Below are 21957 nucleotides of genomic sequence, written 5' to 3' on the forward strand. Positions count from 1 at the left end.
ATTTTTTAAATTATTTTTTATAAATCAGCAAAAAGTAGATGTGTCTAAACTTATGACTGGTATTGTATATATCTTTTTTGTTTTGTTTCCTGTTTTGCATGTTATTTTGGCATTAATACGTGTCACATATCAGTTTGCAAACAATGTAAAAGCAAATATATATAATTGAGTTATTTAAGCTTTCTTGAGTAAGGCAGCTCCAAAATGCAGGTGTTTCAGCCTAGTTAAGTGCTTTCTGTGGTGGTGGGGCAGCCAGCGGGAAAATGAGGAGTGTAGGGGTTGACAATGTTCTCTAGTTACGCCATGATTGGCTCAGTGTTCTGTCACTCATGGGGACACTATGTCACCGCAAAATCTACAGGGGGAGCTAAAAAATTCAAGCCCCTTTGGTGCTGCCATAGAGTTAGTTACATTAAAAGTGCCCATGCAAGAAGGCTCAAGGTCATCGGCCACAGATAAAAATGACGTCAAATCACGTTATATCTACCGTAGCTTTGATTGGACTGATCATGTCAACATCATACTTTCAACATCTTAGCAAGCAAGCTAGTAATCATCATCATGAATCAAGTCAACATTCTACTGGCAAATCATTTTCAATTCTCGTCAGAGAAAACCAGACTTTGATGACAAAGTTTGATGACAGAATTTGCCCACGAAGGACCGCCGCGCTACCTTCCTGTTCAAGTGAGCACAGCACAACAAGGTGATTCCAAAAATGTATATGCTGCTGCATAAATGATATATTATGCCAGGGAGATATGTATATTGTAGCTAAGAAAGTAATACTAAGTGTATTTTGTGTAGTAAGCTGTTAGTAGCCCATGTGCCTCACTCTAATAATTTGGTCCCTTTCCCCCTACTAATTTAGCCTACTGTTCTGACTTGGTGGTGCACATGTAGCCTATAGCCGATTTGAGAGAAATGTAAACATCAAATATTGTAAGTGCTTTCATTGTCTGCTTATATGCCCCCTTTATTTATCCAACGGTTCTGACATGGTGTACAGGGAGAACACTTTAAGAATGGCCCATGTTCTGAATTATGTCGCTGTACATTTCAAAAGTGCTGAACAAATAGTTATATTGACTACGTCCTAGCTCGCTCATTAATGTCTTAATCGAAATTACAGATTGCCTCTTATCCGCTTGTCATTCCCTTATTCCAGAGTTTGAACATTTGAATTGTCAGTAGAACCATATTTGTTTAAGCAAGTCAGCCATATCAGTTATGTTTTTTTTAAAGGCAGTAAACGAGGCTGATTGAACTGTTTCGCTGCCAGACAAGGCTCCACTGATAGTCAGGTGTAGCAGTGGTAAGGTTTTGGGACTGTTGTTGGGACAGCTTTATGTAGGCCCTAAAAGTTTGTGGGCACCGTTTGTCACCGTTATAGTACAATAAATGTATTGTTTAGTGTTGTGTAGTGACATGCATCAAAACATTTTTTTGTTTCTTTACCCTACCAAGATGCTAAAATCGCCACTGAGTAATGCAATATGTAATGTATGTATTGCATTGTGACCCATTCTGTCCAATCCTTGGGACATCCCTACCCTAATCCCCAACCCTTCCCTAACCGGTTCCTTACCTTAACCCTTTTAAAATGTCAACTTCAATGGGGTAGGGACATCCCAAGGTTCGGGATAGCACGAACCTAGCACCAAGTACCTACCCCTTTTAGCTCAAGAGCACCCCTAGAGGCAAAAGTTCTGTAAATAATGTTTTATTGTATGATTGGTTCTGATACGTATCAATTCAATTTAAATTCAAGGGGCTTTATTGGCATGGGAAACATGTGTTAACATTGCCAAAGCAAGTGAGGTAGATAATATACAAAAGGGAAATAAACAATCAAAATTAACAGTAAACATTACACATACAGAAGTTTCAAAACAATAAAGACATTACAAATGTCATATTATACATATATATATATATCTATATACAGTGTTGTAACAATGTACAAATGGTTATTACTCACTGGGCTTTGACCAATCAGAGGCGACACAAACAAAGAGATGCGTGCGCGAACCTTTGAGCGTCGGGTGCTTCCACCGGTGTGAAAATAGCCACAATAAGGATTAGCCACACTTGCTGAATTTTAGGTTCGCATTCAAAGTGAAAGTCCCCCATTGAAATTGATTAAAACGCATACAAAAGCCAATACTTTGTTAATTTGACACAAAAAAGTACAAATCTGTTGAAAGCACACTATGGCTGTAGTAGACTTTAAAATTACATCAGCCTACTCAGTGACACCCACAGATAACAATTCTGAATAGATTACACAAATACTAGCGTTATGGCTCATATTCATAACGCTCAAGGTACTAAATGATATCATAACCGCCATTGATAAAAGACAGTACTGTGCAGCCGTCTTCATCGACCTTGCCAAGGCTTTGGACTCTGTCAATCACCATATTCTTATCGGCAGACTCAGTAGCCTCGGTTTTTCGGATGACTGCCTTGCCTGGTTCACCAACTTCTTTGCAGACAGAGTTCAGTGTGTCAAATCAGAGGGCATGCTGTCCGGTCCTCTGGCAGTCTCTATGGGGATGCCACAGGGTTCAATCCTCGGGCCGACTCTTTTCTCTGTATACATCAATGATGTTGCTCTTGCTGCGGGCGATTCCCTGATCCACCTCTACGCAGACAACACCATTCTATATACTTCCGGCCCGTCCTTGGACACTGTGCTATCTAACCTCCAAACGAGCTTCAATGCCATACAACACTCCTTCCGTGGCCTCCAACTGCTCTTAAACGCTAGTAAAACCAAATGCATGCTTTTCAACCGTTCGCTGCCTGCACCCGCACGCCTGACTAGCATCACCACCCTGGATGGTTCCGACCTTGAATATGTGGACATCTATAAGTACCTAGGTGTCTGGCTAGACTGTAAACTCTCCTTCCAGACTCATATCAAACATCTCCAATCGAAAATCAAATCTAGAGTCGGCTTTCTATTCCGCAACAAAGCCTCCTTCACTCACGCCGCCAAACTTACCCTAGTAAAACTGACTATCTTACCAATCCTCGACTTCGGCGATGTCATCTACAAAATTGCTTCCAACGCTCTACTCAGCAAACTGGATGCAGTTTATCACAGTGCCATCCGTTTTGTCACTAAAGCACCTTATACCACCCACCACTGCGACCGGTATGCTCTAGTCGGCTGGCCCTCGCTACATATTCATCACCAGACCAACTGACTCCAGGTCATCTACAAGTCCATGCTAGGTAAAGCTCCGCCTTATCTCAGTTCACTGGTCACGATGGCAACACCCATCCGTAGCACGCGCTCCAGCAGGTGTATCTCACTGATCATCCCTAAAGCCAACACCTCATTTGGCCGCCTTTCGTTCCAGTTCTCTGCTGCCTGTGACTGGAACGAATTGCAAAAATCGCTGAAGTTGGAGACTTTTATCTCCCTCACCAACTTCAAACATCTGCTATCTGAGCAGCTAACCGATCGCTGCAGCTGTACATAGTCTATCGGTAAATAGCCCACCCATTTTTACCTACCTCATCCCCATACTGTTTTTATTTATTTACTTTTCTGCTCTTTTGCACACCAATATCTCTACCTGTACATGACCATCTGATCATTTATCACTCCAGTGTTAATCTGCAAAATTGTAATTATTCGCCTACCTCCTCATGCCTTTTGCACACAATGTATATAGACTCCCCTTTTTTTTCTACTGTGTTATTGACTTGTTAATTGTTTACTCCATGTGTAACTCTGTGTTGTCTGTTCACACTGCTATGCTTTATCTTGGCAAGGTCGCAGTTGCAAATGAGAACTTGTTCTCAACTAGCCTACCTGGTTAAATAAAGGTGAAATAAAAAAATAAAAATTCATATTAAGAATCTTTAACTCTATGAAATCAAATTTAATTAGTCACATGCTTACAGCCTTCACAGCTGTAATCTATGGATGTCACTGAGTAGGCTGAAACTCCATTTCATGGACCCTAGATCCATAGATAAGTCTGTTCATTTCAATAGAAATGTCAATACGCACAATAGGCTGAATAGTGAGGTAATTTTCCACAGTTAAAGTTCCTTAATACGAGCTACGACACTAATATTTCTGTAAACTCTTCAGAATTGTAATCTGTTTGTGTAACTGAGTGTGATGATACCCCATTTCATGGACCCAAGATCCATAGGTAAGGGGCAGCAGGTAGCCTGATGGTTAGAGCGTTGGACTTGTAACTGAAATGTTGCAAAATCGAATCCCTGAGCTGACAAGGTAAAAATCTATCCTTCTGCCCCTGAACAAGGCAGTTAACCCACTGTTCTAAGGCCGTCACATTGAAAATAAGAATTTGTTCTTACCTGACTTGCCTAGTTAAATAAAGGTTAAAAAACAACAACATTGCACATAAGTATGCCTACAATGGAATCCTACAATCTAGTTCAGCCACAGTGCGATATTTTTGTTTGTTGTGGTTGCAAAATTAACAAATTATTGTCTTTTGTTGAACTTATATTTCCACATTCCGACCTTGTTTAGCATTATCTCGTCCAAATGTGTCATTATTCCACTATTTGTATCTGTTTGAATCACTTTCAATGATGGACTTTTACTTTGAAGGAAAACCGCAAACTCCTCTATAGTCGCTCATCCTTATTGTGGCTAGCTTCACACAGGTACCTCTTTTTGACTAAAGTTTTCCATAAACTCTCTATACAGTTTGAATATTTTTTAAACCAGTTAGCTAGCGAAGCAAGACATGTCGTTTTTCTATGCATGTAATAACGCAAGTAGAATTTACATTTCGTGGGGATTTGTGAACTACTGAAAGAAAGTAGCAAGGTAAACACAAGCTTATCAATGTAGCTAGCTAACGCTACTTAGTTGGCTAACGTCAACGGAATCAGAGGGAAGCTTGTTAACTAGCTACCTTGCTAACGAGCTGGCTGTAAGCGGTGCTGTTATCCAAACCTAACCTGCAGCCAGCTAGTTAACCTTGACAAGTTTAGTGCCTGTACAACCTCCTTAGCCGTCTAAACGCAACGATTTGCGATAGAGTTGGTTGGCTCCTATGCCAAATAAAATGATTCAAAACGACTGACTTCAGCACCAAAATAATAGCCCACAATATACACACAATATTGTTATTTGGATGCTAAAATGAGTAGTTTTGATAAGAACTTCATTTTACGACATTAGAGCTGTCTGCCCACACTAGTCGCCGCTCAACTCGTTGCGTTTAACCGGCGTTTCTATTCCTATGATTTAACTAGTAGCTTGCTACATCTATGGTTTGTAGAGAAAAGTACGAGAATAATGTTATTTGTTTTGTAGTGTACACCACCTAGGCTGTCATCACCACCATGTCGCAGACCACTCTGTTGGAAGAGGTGGTCCAGTGGAGTAAGGACACCTGTCGGCTGGAAGTCAAATCCGTCCTCCCCAAACTCATCATATCCTTTCGTGGGTCACTATTGTACAAAACATGGCATGGGGCATAAATTATTTACTTATGGTTGAAATGACTGTAAACATCAGTTCTGGGGTCTGCACAAATGCACTTCAGACCTATCCAGTTGATGTAGTATGCCTGTATGTGTAGCTACTACTGTTGAAGTCAAATGGCATTACCTTTGAACTCCTTAACTGTGTGTACTCCATGCATTATAAGACCGAAAGCTGGGAAGAACATATACGTAAGTCTCATCTTTTTAACATCAAATCAAAGTTTTACGAGTCGTGAAAACACAGATTTGCTGCCGTTATCGCAGGTCCAGCAAAATACGTGTGTTTCTAGCTCCAACCGGGTAGCAATACCTAGCAATAACGTTTAAAAAATATCAGAACGAGCAACGTTGGAGACTGGAATATAAATATATATATATGCGTACATACTTATAATGGTGTGTAAAGACAGTTTTTGACTCAAATTTTAGTTGGGGACATGAAGTTCAGGTCGCAGTTGTAAATGAGAACTTGTTCTCAACTGGCCTACCTGGTTGAGTAAAGGTGAAATCAAAATCAGAAGTTGTCACCTGTCAGTAAAACCCAGTCATAATTCAGTGTTCTCCATGAATAAGGCCTGGAGTGAAAGGACCAGTGGCACTCGTTCTCTCATTTCATGTTTGTGTCTTCTTTTAGATGTGCTGAAAATCATCACAGACATGTTCCTGCCTCACCTCAGCCTGTCAGAGCTGGAAGACGAGTGTTTCTCCAAGGTCTTACCTAAGGTAGGACATATTTCATTTCTTGTTTGAACAAAGACACATATGTTCACAAGCATCAGCTCAGTGTGTGTGTGTGTGTGTGTGTGTGTGTGTGTTTAACTGTTGTAATTTCTGCAGGTCGGGAAGATGTTCAACACAATGATGAAAGAGATCACTAACCAAGTAGGAGGGCTGTCCATTCAGAACACGGAAATACACTCTTTTCTCAGGAACATTCTACAGGTGTGTTCTTAATGCCTGGTAAATTCTCTCTCTCTGATACAACATGAGAGAGAATCACTCCCCTGTCTCTCTCTCTGTCTCTGATACAATATGAGAGAGAATCACTCCCCTGTCTCTCTCTCTGTCTCTGATACAATATGAGAGAGAATCACTCCCCTGTCTCTCTCTCTGTCTCTGATACAATATGAGAGAGAATCACTCTCCTGTCTTTCTCTCTGTCTCTGATACAATATGAGAGAGAATCACTCCCCTGTCTCTCTCTCTGTCTCTGATACAATATGAGAGAGAATCACTCCCCTGTCTCTCTCTGTCTCTGATACAATATGAGAGAGAATCACTCCCCTGTCTCTCTCTCTGTCTCTGATACAATATGAGAGAGAATCACTCTCCTGTCTCTCTCTCTGTCTCTGATACAATATGAGAGAGAATCACTCCCCTGTCTCTCTCTCTGTCTCTGATACAATATGAGAGAGAATCACTCCCCTGTCTCTCTCTCTGTTGTGTTTTAAGGTATAAGTTGTTTTCCCCTCTTCAAATCTGAATGCTAATTGTACTGAGTGGACATCATTAGCTGGGGGGAGTTCTGTTTGCCAGGTGATGGTGCAGGTGTTGGAGGTGCTGTCTGGCTGTGTGCGTCATGTCTGCTCATTTGAGGAGGCTCCTGCCCTGGATAGTATCCGCTCCTTACCCTCCTGCATCCTTAAGGTCCTCAGGAACACCTTCCATCACTGCAAGGTATGACTGCAAATAATTCACTGTTTTAATTATTCTTACTGTGCAAATGTCTATGTCTAGGAGTATTCTCTAAGAGTCCATCATGTTGATATGTAGTTTTGTACTGTATGGAGTCAGTGGCGTTATTCCAATATGTTGTGGGAATGACTGTTTCCCCAGGAGAGTGGGGAAGTGTACTGTGGGCGTCTGTCCCTTGTGGGAGACCTGCTTCAGGGCCTGTTTAAAGAGGCTTACTCACTACAGAAAGGCCTGATGGAACTAATGGACAGGATCTCCCTGGAGAACACAGCCTCGGAGGACGACGTCTCCGACATCATCACTGGTGTGTGTGTGTGTGTGTGTGTCTCTCGGAAGAGACTTATGCATCCGTCTGGTTGTTTGTGGGTAGTAATTCTCACTGTAGGTAAAAGTGACCATTTTATACTATTCAGTGTTATGGTAAGACATTGTCATACATTAACAATAGTTTTTGCCTCGGTGATGACAATGAAAAGGTGTTTATTTTCCTCAGTGATTCATAGTCTCCTGGATATATGCTCGGTTATTTCAAACCTTGACATCGCACTACACGCCAACACATGGAAATTCATTATTAAGTAAGTATAGAACATGTACATTTTTAATCATCATAAACATTTTCTGATCGATTGTAAATGAATTATTCACTAAGTACAGTCCGCCCCACAAACATGACATTTTACTGATAATTTAAGTCTATTTAGCTGTTTTTGTTGGCTGACTGATTGATTGATCTGATCAGGCAGTGTGTGAAGTATGGGTCGTTGGTGGAGGAGCGGCTTCGTCACGGTGACATCACATCCTGTCTGTGCGACGACCTGCTGGCATCTTTCCACAGCTGCCTGGAGCTGGCTGAGCAGATCAGTCAGGCGGGACCACAGGTACACGGCCAATCACATCACAGTCTGAGGAACACACCCTATGAGTGAAAGACGACGATGCATCTTTTGGGTTGAAAAGCTGTTGAAAATAGATATTTTTGTTTGAAAAGACGTTGACATTTATATTTTTGGTTGACAAGATTTTGAAAATACATATTTTTGGGTGAAAAGACGTTGAAAATAAATCTTCAACTTGTGCTCACCGGGCTGGCATTAATCTTTCATTCATTTCCTCATGTTTTTTGTTACTGCGTGCTCACTGAACATGACCTTGATGAGTGGAATGTGCTGATTTCCTTCTATAATTATTGATTTATTTCACCTTTATTTAACCCGGTTGGCCATTTACAACTGCCACCTGGCCAAGATAAAGCAAAGCAGTGCGGCACAAACAACACAGATTTACACATGGCATAAACAAACGTACAGTCAATAACACAATAGAAAAATCTGTATACAGTGTGTGCAAATGAAAAGCCTGGAGGTCAAATGTATTATTCATTAATATTACACAACAATAGAGATTTTTTTTTTTGCTTGGGAGTTTGTTACTGGTCAATTCAGGACAGAAATGCAACATTCTCATTGTGACCCTAGATGTCTGAGCATGAGGTGAAGGGTAGAACACAGCCACACAGGGAAACAATGCTCTCTGCTTGATCTGGTTGTTCCTGCTGTCCTGTTGAACCGCTGGTCTCTGTGTTTTCTACAGCAGGTGACACACAGCCCAGAATACAAGCTTTTTCAGAAAACTACAAAGATGTGCAGATTTTTTGCCAACACATTAGTTCATTACATAAAGGAATTCAAGGCTTTTCTTTCTAAGTCTTGCGGACGCTTCCACCAACTTTACCTTCAAATTGTCAGGTACAATACGGCTACACTTTCTGCAACTCACGCGTACTGTACACTCACACACACACCCCCCTCCATGGTTAACGTTTCATATTTTATCCACAGCAAGTTTCCCCCCAGCCTGTGTTCCCCAGTGCTCCCCTCCCCTCTGTCTGAGGAGCTGAATGGAGCAGCTCTGGTGCCCATGGACGCTCTGCTCTCCCAGCTGCTCCCCCTCAGACCCTTCGCCGAGTCCGTCCTCAACCCCAGCCAGCGTGAGTCCACCTCTACCTTCACCCTAGTGTAGAAAAATATGAAATACTGCAGTCTATGCTAACCCATGTGCTTTATTGACATTGTTTGGGGCCACAAGTTTTTTTTCCCATGATGCACTTTACTGCCATGAGCCTTAGGTCTTGAATTGTACAGTCTGTTTCCTTATTACATCCATTATTACATCCATGTCCACTGTCCCACGTCCATCTGGGGCCTCTGTCAATGTACTGTAGGGATGCTTTCCGCCTCGAGACATATGTAGCACACACACACACCCCCCCTTCCGTTGGTGTCCTTTGAGGACATTGGTTTGCTGAGTGTGCTCTATTTTTATTTATTTAGGGGTCAGAGGTCAACTTGGAACACAATTCTCTCACATCTCATAAGGCCAAAGTACCACTTTGAATATCAGGGCTCTGCTTGTTATCTGTCATTAATCAGGCGACATAAACAGTAGAGATAAGAAGTTCAGCTCTTTTTACTGACTCTGATCTTATCGACTCGTTCAGTCAAAATAACTCATCTTTCGACTCGTTTAGTTCCTTTTGAGACAGTAATGCCCAGTGCACACAGGACCACCAAACGATGAACTGAAGACTCATGATTCTACAAGTTCACGTCAACAATGTTGATCGCTAGCAAAACAAATATGATTATTTCTTGATGCATTTGAAAACGAAGTCTAGTTGTGGCCGGACTAGATTGTGAACGGCTGATATGGGTGATGATAAGAACAATATAGTTTGGGCCCCAGCCCCCTCAAATGATTATTGTTCGAGTTTGTTGAACAGAGGCTGTGTACGTTTTGTTTCTACAAAGCTGTGTCCATCATAACATTCAATAACTCATTGTATTCATTCTTGCACCATGCGACCAATGATCATTTCTAAACATGTCTTTTTCGTCTATGCTGCCTGCAGCACGATCTGTTTTCCTGCACGGCTACATGACAGATAGTAGTTGGTCGGAGGTCTCTGGAGCCACTGAGCCAGAGGAGAGTGTAGTAATCCTGCTGTAGGACTTCACTGGAGCCACTGAGCAGGAGGAGAGTGCAGTAATCTTGCTGTAGTACTTCACTGGAGCCACTGAGCAGGAGGAGAGTGCAGTAATCTTGCTGTAGGACTTCACTGGAGCCACTGAGCCAGAGGAGAGTGTAGTAATCTTGCTGTAGGACTTCACTGGAGCCACTGAGCCAGAGGAGAGTGTAGTAATCCTGCTGTAGGACTTCACTGGAGCCACTGAGCCAGAGGAGAGTGTAGTAATCCTGTTGTAGGACTTCACTGCGGTCAGCAGGTCAAAACTAATTACTAAAATGAACGAGTCACTCACAACAACAAAAAAACGAAGCACGACTTGAGTCAGTAAAAAGAGTAGATTGCGATAATAATGCCTAAAAATGTCACTAATAATAATGCCTAAAATACCCCCTCGTGTCCATTTTTACCAGTAGGCCTACGGTCTCATGAGTCTTGTCAGGCCCACCTTGTGTTGAGTGTGAGCCTTTTTGTGGCCCCTGCCTGTCCTGTTTGTGTACCTGTATGTAGAGTTGAGTCCTGAGACAGAGTTACCTCATTGCCTCCTGCTGGTGAGTGTCATGGGTCAGTTCCCCTCCCATCCAGAGGAGGCGCTGCAGCTGTGGTGTGACGGCAGCCACTTCCCTGAGGACACACCCAGGTAGGAGGGCTCTAGACTATGGCTGTCGACCAGACATTAGTCAAATAGTTTTTTTATTTAGTTTGACTAGTGCAAAAGAACCAATTAAATAGTCCCAAAAACTCCATAATACATCCAAGTATTTCATTTTCACCCAAACATTTCTTTGATATGGCATTCTGTCTCCCCTCTCTCTTCCCCCCTGCCTGCCCTGTCTTCAGACTACCTCTGTTCCGGGCCTTGTTCCAGAGCTTCAGGCGGTGCTGTACGGAACGCAGGGTTCCAGTCCTGTTGCCTGGGGTGATGATGAAGGGTCAAGCCCAGGGGAACGTGACCCTACATCATCACGTCTGTGTGATGCTCTGTGCCCGTGTGGCATCGCTGCCCCCAGAACACTTCCCCCTACTGGTGAGGCCCTGCCCACAAACTGTTGGGTGTAAATTGTTGTAGATATTGTGTGTAAGAATTTTACACACCGTGTACACACACATATACTCTACACAGCACTTTGGCCCCTGAGTTTTTCCTAGCTTGGAAAAACTGTAAATGATTGCATTATGATGAAATTGTGGATACAGTATGTTTATGATATCATACCAAATCTCAGTTTCTCTGTTTTATTTAGTGGAAACAACAAGGTCATTTCTGGTGAAATTATCACCCTGAAACGTGGCTCAATCATTATCCTTCATCTGTTTTTCTACTGTGGATCAGTTTATGATGTCATACCAAACCTTCCTCTCTTTATGTTTCGTTCTCTCTCTCTCTCTTTCTTTCTCTGTCCTTCATTTGTGCTAATCCATCCATCAGGAGCGTAGTCTGTTGGAGGCCGTGCTGCAGCCTGACACCCAGACGGCCCTGCTGGCTACTGACGTGTGGTGCTTCATGGCCCGGTGAGCATCTGGCCACAAAAACACCCGCCTTCCTTCCACCAACACCGACATTGCTTATAAACTGATGCTTTTTTCTTTTTCAGGGACAAAATTTGCTCACTATGTTTATGTGGTTGTCTCACCTAACCACCTTTAAAAAAAAAATGGATGTACTAACTGGAAGTCTTCTCTGGAGGGAGACTGTCTGCTAAATTACTCAAATGTAAAGTACATTTCACATAAATGTCGCGATACTGTAAATGTCCGCTGCATGTCCTGTGTGTTTGCTGCCGGCTGTGAGTGACTCTGTCCTCTCTCTGCAGGTATGGTACAGCTGAACTGTGCCTGCATCACGGTCTCCTCACAGCTCAGCTGGTGAGTAGAGAGGACAGACGGACCACAGGGGTCACACCTTCTCCCGTGCGATCAGTAATCTCTCTCTGTCTGGTCTCTTTCTCTCTGTGTGTATCGTAGAGAGGACAGACAGACCACAGGGGTCACACCTTCTCCCGTGCGATCAGTAATCTCTCTCTGTCTGGTCTCTTTCTCTCTGTGTGTATCGTAGAGAGGACAGACAGACCACAGGGGTCACACCTTCTCCCTTGCGATCAGTGATCTCTCTCTGTCTGGTCTCTTTCTCTCTGTGTGTATCGTAGAGAGGACAGACAGACCACAGGGGTCACACCTTCTCCCGTGCGATCAGTAATCTCTCTCTGTCTGGTCTCTTTCTCTCTGTGTGTATCGTAGAGAGGACAGACAGACCACAGGGGTCACACCTTCTCCCGTGCGATCAGTGATCTCTCTCTCTGTCTGGTCTCTTTCTCTCTGTGTGTATCGTAGAGAGGACAGACAGACCACAGGGGTCACACCTTCTCCCGTGCAATCAGTGATCTCTCTCTGTCTGGTCTCTTTCTCTCTGTGTGTATCGTAGAGAGGACAGACAGACCACAGGGGTCACACCTTCTCCCTTGCGATCAGTGATCTCTTTCTGTCTGGTCTCTTTCTCTCTGTGTGTATCCTAGTTTATCATCCCTATCCAAGGCCCAGTCCCAAATCCACCCCATAAGGCCGACGCACTTGTGGAGATCTGAGATGATTTGATTATTTATTTATTTATTTCACCTTTATTTAACCAGGTAGGCAAGTTGAGAACAAGTTCTCATTTACAATTGTTATAAGACACATGGTGTATTTAGCCTATCACAAGGCAAGCTGGAGCTGCTACCAGATGGCTTAACACCTGTCAAATCCAGTCAGATCTCCACAAGTGTGTAGGGTGCAAGCCTTAGGGGTGTTAAGAAGCCTTTGGCATCTCTCTGTGGGCAGGGTGGCTGTGGACTAGGGCCTCTCTGATACCCCGACAGAGGCGACAATTGGTGTTTCTGGATCCTGGGGGGAAGGAGACACCTGTTAGTAACCGTGCCCCAGGTCATGAAATAAACTGAAGCTACCTACCTTCACCCCCCTCCCCAGGTGAAGTCGTGTGGTGGGGAGTGTTACCAGCTGTCCCACCTGTCTCTGCTGCTGAGACGTATGGTGTTCTTCATGACTCCTGAACACCAGGTCAGACAGCAACACGGAGAAAATGTGTGTGTGTGTGCGTGTGTGGGGGGGGCTGTCGCTCTCTGGTTTTATAAAGTGAGCTTGTGTGTTTTTTTATTTACATTTGTATGTGACAGAGTGTGTTTTTTTATTTACATTTGTATGTGACAGAGTGTGTTTTTTTATTTACATTTGTATGTGACAGAGTGTGTTTTTTTATTTACATTTGTATGTGACAGAGTGTGTTTTTTTATTTACATTTGTATGTGACAGAGTGTGTTTTTTATTTACATTTGTATGTGACTGTGTTTTTATTTACATTTGTATGTGACAGAGTGTTTTTTTATTTACATTTGTATGTGACAGAGTGTGTTTTTCATGTGATATGTGTTATACATTTCTGTGTGTTTTCATTGTAGATGGAGTTGGTGGAGCGTTTCCCTCCCTCCCAGGATGACAACCTCCCTGTATGGTGTCACATCCTCCTTAGAGCCCTTTCCCATGATGCCCGGCAGCGGGTCGAGGCAGACATCATCACCTTAACTAACACCACTGTGACAAACTGGCAAAAGGCTGGGTGCAAACTGGGACAATTGGACAAAGTGGTGAGGAGGACAGTTCAGACTCCCTCGGTTCAGAAGATGCTTTAGACCAAGGGGCAAAGCCTATCTAAAACGCTTTTTAGTGCCCAGCTGAACACTAAAGTTAGTTGTATTCTATTCCACTGGAGTGATAGTGCTGAACCTACCTGTTTTATACAGCCTCATTGACAGGCAGGCACCTTTAAAAAAAAAAAAAAGAATGAACATGCCTCGTGACACATTTCGGCCTTAGTTACCACGCTGAAGGTCTCATTTCATTACCAAGAGTATAGACAGGGCAAGGCTACACTATTATCTGCTACATGGTTGTCTCCTGGCATATAGTAGGTGTTGAATAGAAAGATCATGACTGGATATAAGAGCTTAGAGAAGGTGAAGACTTTTGGTTTAAGAGCTTAGATAAAAAGTACCAATAAAATAAATCTTGTTTCGTGTGAGGAAAATCAGGGTAGATAAGGTCATTTCTTGTCGTCCTAAGTGGACCGTTCTGTTTATAATTTAGTATGAAAGCACTACAGTATGGCCTGTCAGTTCGATCCATTTTCCCGCCCCCCAGAACAAAGCACTGTTGTCCCTGCTGATGGTGGTTCGAGGTGTATCTCCAGAGGCAGAGTGTGGGTCGTCTCCACTGATGATCATCTCACAACTCTGGGTTGCCATGTGTCCCAGTCAGGTGAGGGAAGTGCTTCTGGACACACGCAAACACACTCACAAATACATTTGGGTGTACAGTTTGCCTGTTCAGTTAACTCTATCCCTTTTGATTGGCAGGTGCAGATCCACCCTAGCATCCGGTGCACTCTGAAACTCCTCCTCTCCATGTCAGCCATCTTGGTGAAGGGTTTTGACCCATGGGTCATCTGTCAGGTACAGAACACAAACTCACTCCAGTGACTATGATGCTCAGTGATGTGCTAAACTATCAGGTCCAGTGGGCTATCCAGACAACGCACGGGAGGGAACTTGACTAGTAGAATACAAAAGGTGCAATTTTGACAATCACTCAATTAGCCCATGTCAGAGAAAACATTTTCTTCATTGGTAAGTTAGTCTAGCCAGCTATCTAAACTAGTAGTAATCATGGTTAAATTACCGACCGGGGGGGCCCCATTGATTTTGTTAGTCACTCTCACTCAGATATCATATTCAAAACTGAAAACTTTTCTCTCTGCCCCATGGCAAAATGTGTAGAATTGTATGAATTGCGTTATAAAATAGCAAAATCTTCTACCCCATGGCAAAATCTGTTGAATTGCACAACATTTTCTCTCCGCCCCATGGCTAAATGTGTGGAATTGCACAACATCTTCTCTCCGCCCCATGGCTGTGTGTGGAATTGCACAACATTTTCTCTCCGCCCCATGGCTAAATGTGTGGATTTACTCCAAAACAATGTTTTGTCTCCGCTGTCAAGAGGGGAGGGGGGTAGGGGGGGGCGCTAAAATGTTTTGCTCACAAGGTGTGGGGGGGGCCCGCCAACCACATTTCACTTAGGGCCCCCAAAAGGCTAGGGCCGGCTCTGACTGCATGTGTAGGGATGGATGTGGGTAGACAGACTCTCTCTCCATCTCTCTCTCTCTATATATCTCTGTCTCTCTCTGCCTCCATGGTGGCCGGCCTCACTACTAAAGCCACGCTAATTTTGTTATGAGAACTTATAGTAGCCTATCTTTTTGTCAAAATTATAGCTTAATTTCAGTCAACTACTCATACTGGGGTCAGGCTTCGTTTTAACGTTAGCTAGTTATAACTAGAGGGATTAAGTTAGAAGCTATCAGGCTAAAAGTAGCCAGAGTCCTTGAGCTACCTGGCTGAAATTCCAGCGACTATTTACCAGTTGTTGTGTATTATAAATTGATTGAGTGTGTTTTTAGGCCCTTGTGTGTGTGGGAGCCATGGTCTCTGAGAAGTGTCCTGATGAGCTGCTGCTGGCTGCTCTGGAGTTCTTGGCCTCTCTAGGCAAGGTGTTCATCCCACATGATATCCAGGTATTGTATGATAGCCAGGTACTACTGTATGATGGACAGAAAAATTTATTCTGAACAAAAATATTAAGTGTTGGGCCCATGTTTCATGAGCTGAAATTAAAGATCCCCAGAATTTTCCATATGCACAATAAGCTTTATCTCATATTTTGTGCACACATTTGTTTATGTCATGTTAGTGAGCATTTCTCCTTTGCCAAAATAATCCCATTCATCTGACTGGTGTGGCATATCAAGAAGCTGATTAAACAGAATGATCATGGCACAGGTGCACCAAAAGGCTACTCTAAAATGTGCAGATTTGTCACACAACACAAGTTTTTAGGGAGCGTGCAATTGGCAATTTGAATGCACAGAGATACCGTGATGCGATCCTGAGACCCATTGTCATGCCATTCATACGCCGCCATCACCTCATGTTTCAGCATGATAATGCACAGCTGAAAAGGTCTGTTCTGCTATGGCCTGCATACTCTAGACAAGTCACCCAATGAGCATGTTTGGAATGCTCTGGATCGACGTGTACGACAGCGTGTTCCAGTTGCCGCCAATATCCAGCAACTTTCACACAGCCATTGAAGAGAAGTGGGACAACATTCCACAGGCCACAATCAACAGCCTGATCAACTCTGTGTGAAGGAGATTTGTCGTGCTGCATGAGGCAAATCGTCACACCAGATACTGACTGGTTGTCTGATCCACGACCCTACTTGATTTAAAAAAAAAAAAAAATTTTTTTTAAGTATAGTGACCAACAGATGCGCGTGTGTGGTGTGTCATCCACAGAGTCAGGTGTTTCCCAGGCTGAGTGATGTGTTTGGGGTCCTGCTAGCTGAGCGGTCCTGGCTAATAAACCAACATGCCCTGGAGGCCTTCGCCCACTTTGCAGAGGTGAGACTCTCCTGAACACTGTATCTTAAAAATTCCTATGAGTTTCCTCAGTTTTTATTTAAAACTGGAGGGATAGTGGCCACTTTAATGTACGTATGAACTTCAATGTGCTTTTAGAAAGTATACACATTCCTAGAATTTTTCACATTTTGTTGTATTCCAAAGTGGGATTAAAATGGATTTGTAATTTTTCTTCAACGATCTACACAAAATACTTTGTCAAAGTGAAAGAGAAATTATAACATTAAAAAAATCTTCATTAGAGAACTATTCAACCCCCAGAGTCAACACAGTTGAAGTTGGAAGTTTACCAAATACATTTCAACTCAGTTTTTCACAATTCCTGACATTTAATCCAAGTAAAGATTCCCTGTTTTAGGTCAGTTAGAATCACCACTTTATTTTAAGAATGTGAAACATCAGAACAATAGTAGAGATTTATTTAAGCTTTTATTTCTTTCATCACATTCCCAGTGGGTCAGAAGTTCGCTCAATTAGTATTTGGTAGCATTGACTTTAAATGGTTTAACTTGTGTCAAACGTTTCGGGTAGCCTTCCACAAGTTTTCCACAATATCTTGGGTGAATTGTGGCCCATTCCTCCTGACAGAGCTGGTGTAACTGAGTCAGGTTTGTAGGCCTCCTTGCTCGCACATGCTTTCTCAGTTCTGCCCACAAATTGTCTATAGGGTTGAGGTCAGGGCTTTGTGATGGCCACTCCAATACCTTGACTTTGTTGTCCTTAAGCAATTTTGCCACAACTTTGGAAGTATGCTTGGGGTCAGTGTCCATTTGGAAGACCCATTTGCGACCAAGCTTTAACTTCCTGACTGATGTCTTGCTTCAATATATCCACATCATTTTCTTTCCTCATGATGCCATCTATTTTGTGAAGTGCACCAGTCCCTCCTGCAGCAAAGAACCCCCACAACATGATGCTGCCACCCCCGTGCTTCACGGTTGGGATGGTGTTCTTCGGCTTGCAAGCCTCCCCCTTTTTCCTCCAAACATAACGATGGTCATTATGCCAAACAGTTCTATTTTTGTTTCGTCAGACCAGAGGACATTTCTCCCAAAATTACAATCTTTGTCCCCATGTGCAGTTGCAAACCGTAGTCTGGCTTTTTTATGGCGGTTTTGGAGCAGTGGCTTCTTCCTTGCTGAGCGACCTTTCAGGGTATGTCGATATAGGACTTGTTTTACTGTGGATATAGATACTTTTGTACCTCCATCTTCACAAGGTCCTTTGCTGTTGTTCTGGGATTGATTTGCACTTTTCGCACAAGTACGTTCATCTCTAGGAGACAGAACGCGTCTTCTTCCTGGGCGGTATGGTGGCTGCGTGGTCCCATGGTGTTTATACTTGCGTACTATTGTTTGTACAGATGAACGTGGTACCTTCAATTGCTCCTCAAGTCTTGGCTGATTTATATTGTTTTTCCCATGATTTCAAGCAAAGAGGCACTGCGTTTGAAGGTAGGCCTTGAAATACATCCACAGGTACACCTCCAATTGACTCAAATGATATCAATTAGCCTAACAGAAGCTTCTAAAGCCATGACATAATTTTCTGGAATTTTCCAAGCTGTTTAAAGGCACAGTCAATTTAGTGTTTGAACTTCTGACCCACTGGAATTAGGATACAGTGAAATAATCTGTCTGTAAACAATTGTTGGAAAAATTACTTGTCGTGCACAAAGTAGATGTCCTAACCGACTTGCCAAAACTATAGTTTGTTAACAAGAAATTTGTGGAGTGGTTGTAAAACAAGTTTTAATGACTCCAACCTAAGTGTATGTAAACTTCTGACTTCAGCTGTACATGTTAGAATCACCTTTGGCAGGGATCACAGCTGTGAGTCTTTTTTGGTAAGTCTCTAAGTTCTTTCCACACCTGGATTGTAACAATATTTGCACATGTCTTTTTTAAATTCTTCAAGCTCTGTAGTGTTGGTTGTTGATCATTTCTAGACAGCCATTTTCAAGTCTTGCCTGAGATTTTCAAGACGATTTTAAGTCCAAATTGTAACTAGGCCACTCCGGTACATTCAATGTGGTTTTGGTAAGCAACTCCAGTGTATATTTGACCTTGTGTTTTAGGTTATTGTTCTGCTGAAAGGTGAATTAGTCTCCCAGTGTCTGTTGGAAAGCAGACTCAACTAGGTTTTCTAGGATTTTGCCTGTGCTTAGCTCTATTCTGTTTATTTTTATCCTAAAAAAACTCCCTAGTCCTTGCTGATGACAAGCGTAGCCATAACATGATGCAGCCACCACAGTGCTTGAAAATATGAAGTGGTACTCAGTGATGTGTTGTGTTGAATTTGCCCCAAACACACAGCTTTTTATATTCTGGACAAAAAATGAATTTCTTTAGCATATATTTTGCAGTATTACCTTAGTGCCTTGTTGCAAACAGGATGCATGTTTTGGAATATGTTTATTCTGTACAGGCTTCCTACTTTTCACTCTGTCATTTAGGTTAGTATTGTGGAGTATTTACCAAGTTGTTGATCATCCTCAGTTTTCTGCTATCACAGCCAAAAAACTCTTAACTGTTTTAAAGTAATCCTTGGCCTCAAGGTGAAATCCCTGAGCGGTTTCCTTCCTCTCCGGAAACTGAGTTGGCAAGGACGCCTGTGTCTTTGTGCTGTGTGTATTGATATACCATCCAAAGTGTAATTAATAACTTCACCATGCACAAAGGGTATTCAGCATCTGCTTTTTACATTTTTACACACCTACCAATAGGTGCCCTTCTTTGCGAGGCATTGGAAAATTCTCTGGTCTTTTGTGGTTGAGACTACTTGAAATTCACTGCTCGACAGATATTTGTATTTGTGGTGTACAAAGATTATGTAGTCATTCAAAAATCATGTTCAGCAATATTATTGAACACAGAATGAGTCCATTCAACTTATTCTGTGACTGACTTGTTAAGCACATTTTTACTCCTGAACTTATTTAGGTTTGCCATGACAAAGGGGTTGAATACTTATTGACTCAAGACAATTTTCTACAAACAAAAATTCCACTTTGACCTTCTGGAGAATTCTGTGTAGATAATTGACACAATCTCAATTTTAAATTCAGGCTATATCACAACAAAATGTGGACAAAGTAAAGGGGTGTGAACTTACAGCACTGTGTTAAAAAAATATATATATATTTAACTGGGCAAGTCAGTTAAGAACAAATTCTTATTTACAATGACGGCCTACCTTGGCCAAACCTGGACGATGCTGGGCCAATTGATGTGATTACATCTAAGTCGTTCTGGATAAGAGTGTCTGCTAAATGACTAACGTGTGTCATGTTCATGTTTCAGGTCACCAATCATGAGGAGGTGATCTCCCAGAGCTTGTCTTCAGAAGACACCAAAAACAAAGTGGTGAATTTCCTCAGTAAGGTAATGAATGGTACACATCCAATACACAATCATTGGGACCTGGAGATAATAAAAGATGGGACTGAACATTGTCGTGGAATTATTATAATCAAAGGGGAGACTTTTTTTTTTTTCTTTGTATTTCCCCAAAACAATTTAACTTTATTTAATTACTGCAGTAATGGAGTTGGTAAGTAACCACTAGGAGGTAGTCGCCAAAAACTCAACTAGCAGAACTGAGCCACATCATTTTATATTTAAGACACATCCTCCTGAATACATGACAAACAACAGATGTGTGGAATGGGTCAAACGGTTAGGATTATTATGAAATAAATGAGTAATTCATAGCAGACAGTATCTGCTGTTCTCATTGTATGGAAACCAGGGGTTTGGCCCCCAAGACGAGGTTCTCCTTATCAGCAATTCATAACAGATCTCGTCCCTGGTACCTCGTCCCTGGTACCTTAGACACCAATTTTTTTTTAGGTCAGTTGAGAACATGTTCTCATTTACAGCTGGCCTGGCCAAGATAAAAAACAAAGCAGTGTGACACAAACAACACAGAGTTACACATGGAAGAAACAAATGTACAGTCAGTCAATCACACAATAGAAAGAAATCTATATACAGTGAGTGCAAATGAGGTAGGATTAGGGAGGTAAGGCAATAAATAGGCCATAGTGGTGAAGTAATTCTAAGAAGAGTTCTAAGAACCCTGTTCTATTGCATAAAAAACAACAGTATTAAAACATATTGTACTTTTCTACCATAACATGGTGTTCTTCTAGACTATTAACGCACAGGAAACGGCGGAGGCTCGGCTTGAGAGGTTAAGATTGGAGACGCCTGTTCTTGATAGACACAACATCATACTGGAGACCAATGAGGAAACTGCTGCTGAGGTTTCAGCTGCATCTGCCGATGATGACCAGTCTACTGCTGACACCGAGGTGAGTGATGAGGCTGATGCCTGTGACCATATTATGTGTGTTTTGGGGGGGGGATGAAAGATTAACTCTACAACAGCTGTTGATGGCAAACTTGGCAGATTTATTCAGTGAGAGGATGGTAATTCAAAAATAAATAGTTTCTGTCTCTGAACCAATAGCTCAAAATACCTTATTTCACTTCCCTTCCTAGACGTAATTACTGATCGTACATTATTCACCAAGTCTGTCCCGTCAGTGATTGCTTAAAGGAAGTTGGGATGTATTTTGTAAGTGTTCAGACTTGGATAATGACTCATTAACCCCCCCAGCCCTGTCCCAAGCGAGCACGGCAAGAAACCAGCGTTGAGGAGTACAGCCGTTACCTCCAGACAGCTGAGAGTTCCCTGAGGGCCCTGCAGACGCTGGTAGAGGGGCGTGCCACCGACACCCCAGATTGGGTGACATCCAGACTACAGGAGTTGCAGACGCTGATAACCCATATCAGCACAGCCAACCCAACAAACTGAACATTTTTGTATTTTTTTTTTAAAGCTTTGTTATAAATCTGCCCTTTTTATAAAATAGGGTTTGTATGGGGGGGGAAAGGGTCAGTCCTTATTAAACATGAAGTCTTTTCAGTAAATTGGGTGTGTCCAGACAAGAGGTTCATGATTGCCCTCTGCTGGTGAATGTGACATTACCATCCTGTGGACCTCTACAGCACAAATTCACTAGTTCTCAATCAACAGACAATATTGCAAGTGAAGCTGCAGTACACTGCAGAATGGTATAATTTAATCTAGGTCCATTGTAGCCACTCTTAGTTTAAAGCAGGAAAGAGCAATTGAATCATGTGCTTGAACTGAGAAATCAAGATAGCTCAGTACTGGAATTCTTAGACATGGTTCATTAAAAAGC

The 21957-nt window shown here is 42.4% G+C and overlaps 1 protein-coding gene across 3 annotated transcripts; it reads left to right on the plus strand.

The window, feature by feature from the left end:
• The first annotated feature begins 4632 nt into the window (after nt 1-4632).
• Nucleotides 4633-21682, plus strand: firrm (fignl1 interacting regulator of recombination and mitosis). Of its 3 annotated transcripts, none has more exons than XM_065009323.1 (24): nt 4633-4662; nt 5321-5438; nt 5642-5682; nt 6128-6216; nt 6331-6435; nt 7030-7170; nt 7330-7492; nt 7682-7766; nt 7931-8069; nt 8782-8936; nt 9030-9178; nt 10724-10853; nt 11054-11240; nt 11643-11725; nt 12028-12079; nt 13178-13267; nt 13666-13851; nt 14405-14521; nt 14620-14715; nt 15723-15836; nt 16620-16724; nt 20048-20128; nt 20899-21060; nt 21369-21682. In XM_065009323.1, the coding sequence occupies exons 2-24, from the start codon at nt 5350-5352 to the stop codon at nt 21564-21566; spliced, it is 2757 nt and encodes a 918-aa protein (XP_064865395.1). In that variant the 5' UTR covers nt 4633-4662; nt 5321-5349; the 3' UTR covers nt 21567-21682. The 3 variants fall into 3 exon arrangements, with proteins under 3 accessions (XP_064865395.1, XP_064865394.1, XP_064865396.1); XM_065009322.1 differs by having other exon boundaries at nt 4647-4828; XM_065009324.1 differs by having other exon boundaries at nt 4647-4828; nt 14626-14715.
• The last annotated feature ends 275 nt before the right edge of the window (nt 21683-21957 follow it).

The sequence above is a fragment of the Oncorhynchus nerka genome, linkage group LG24 (genome assembly GCF_034236695.1).
Source record: "Oncorhynchus nerka isolate Pitt River linkage group LG24, Oner_Uvic_2.0, whole genome shotgun sequence".
Taxonomy (NCBI): Eukaryota; Metazoa; Chordata; class Actinopteri; order Salmoniformes; family Salmonidae; genus Oncorhynchus; species Oncorhynchus nerka.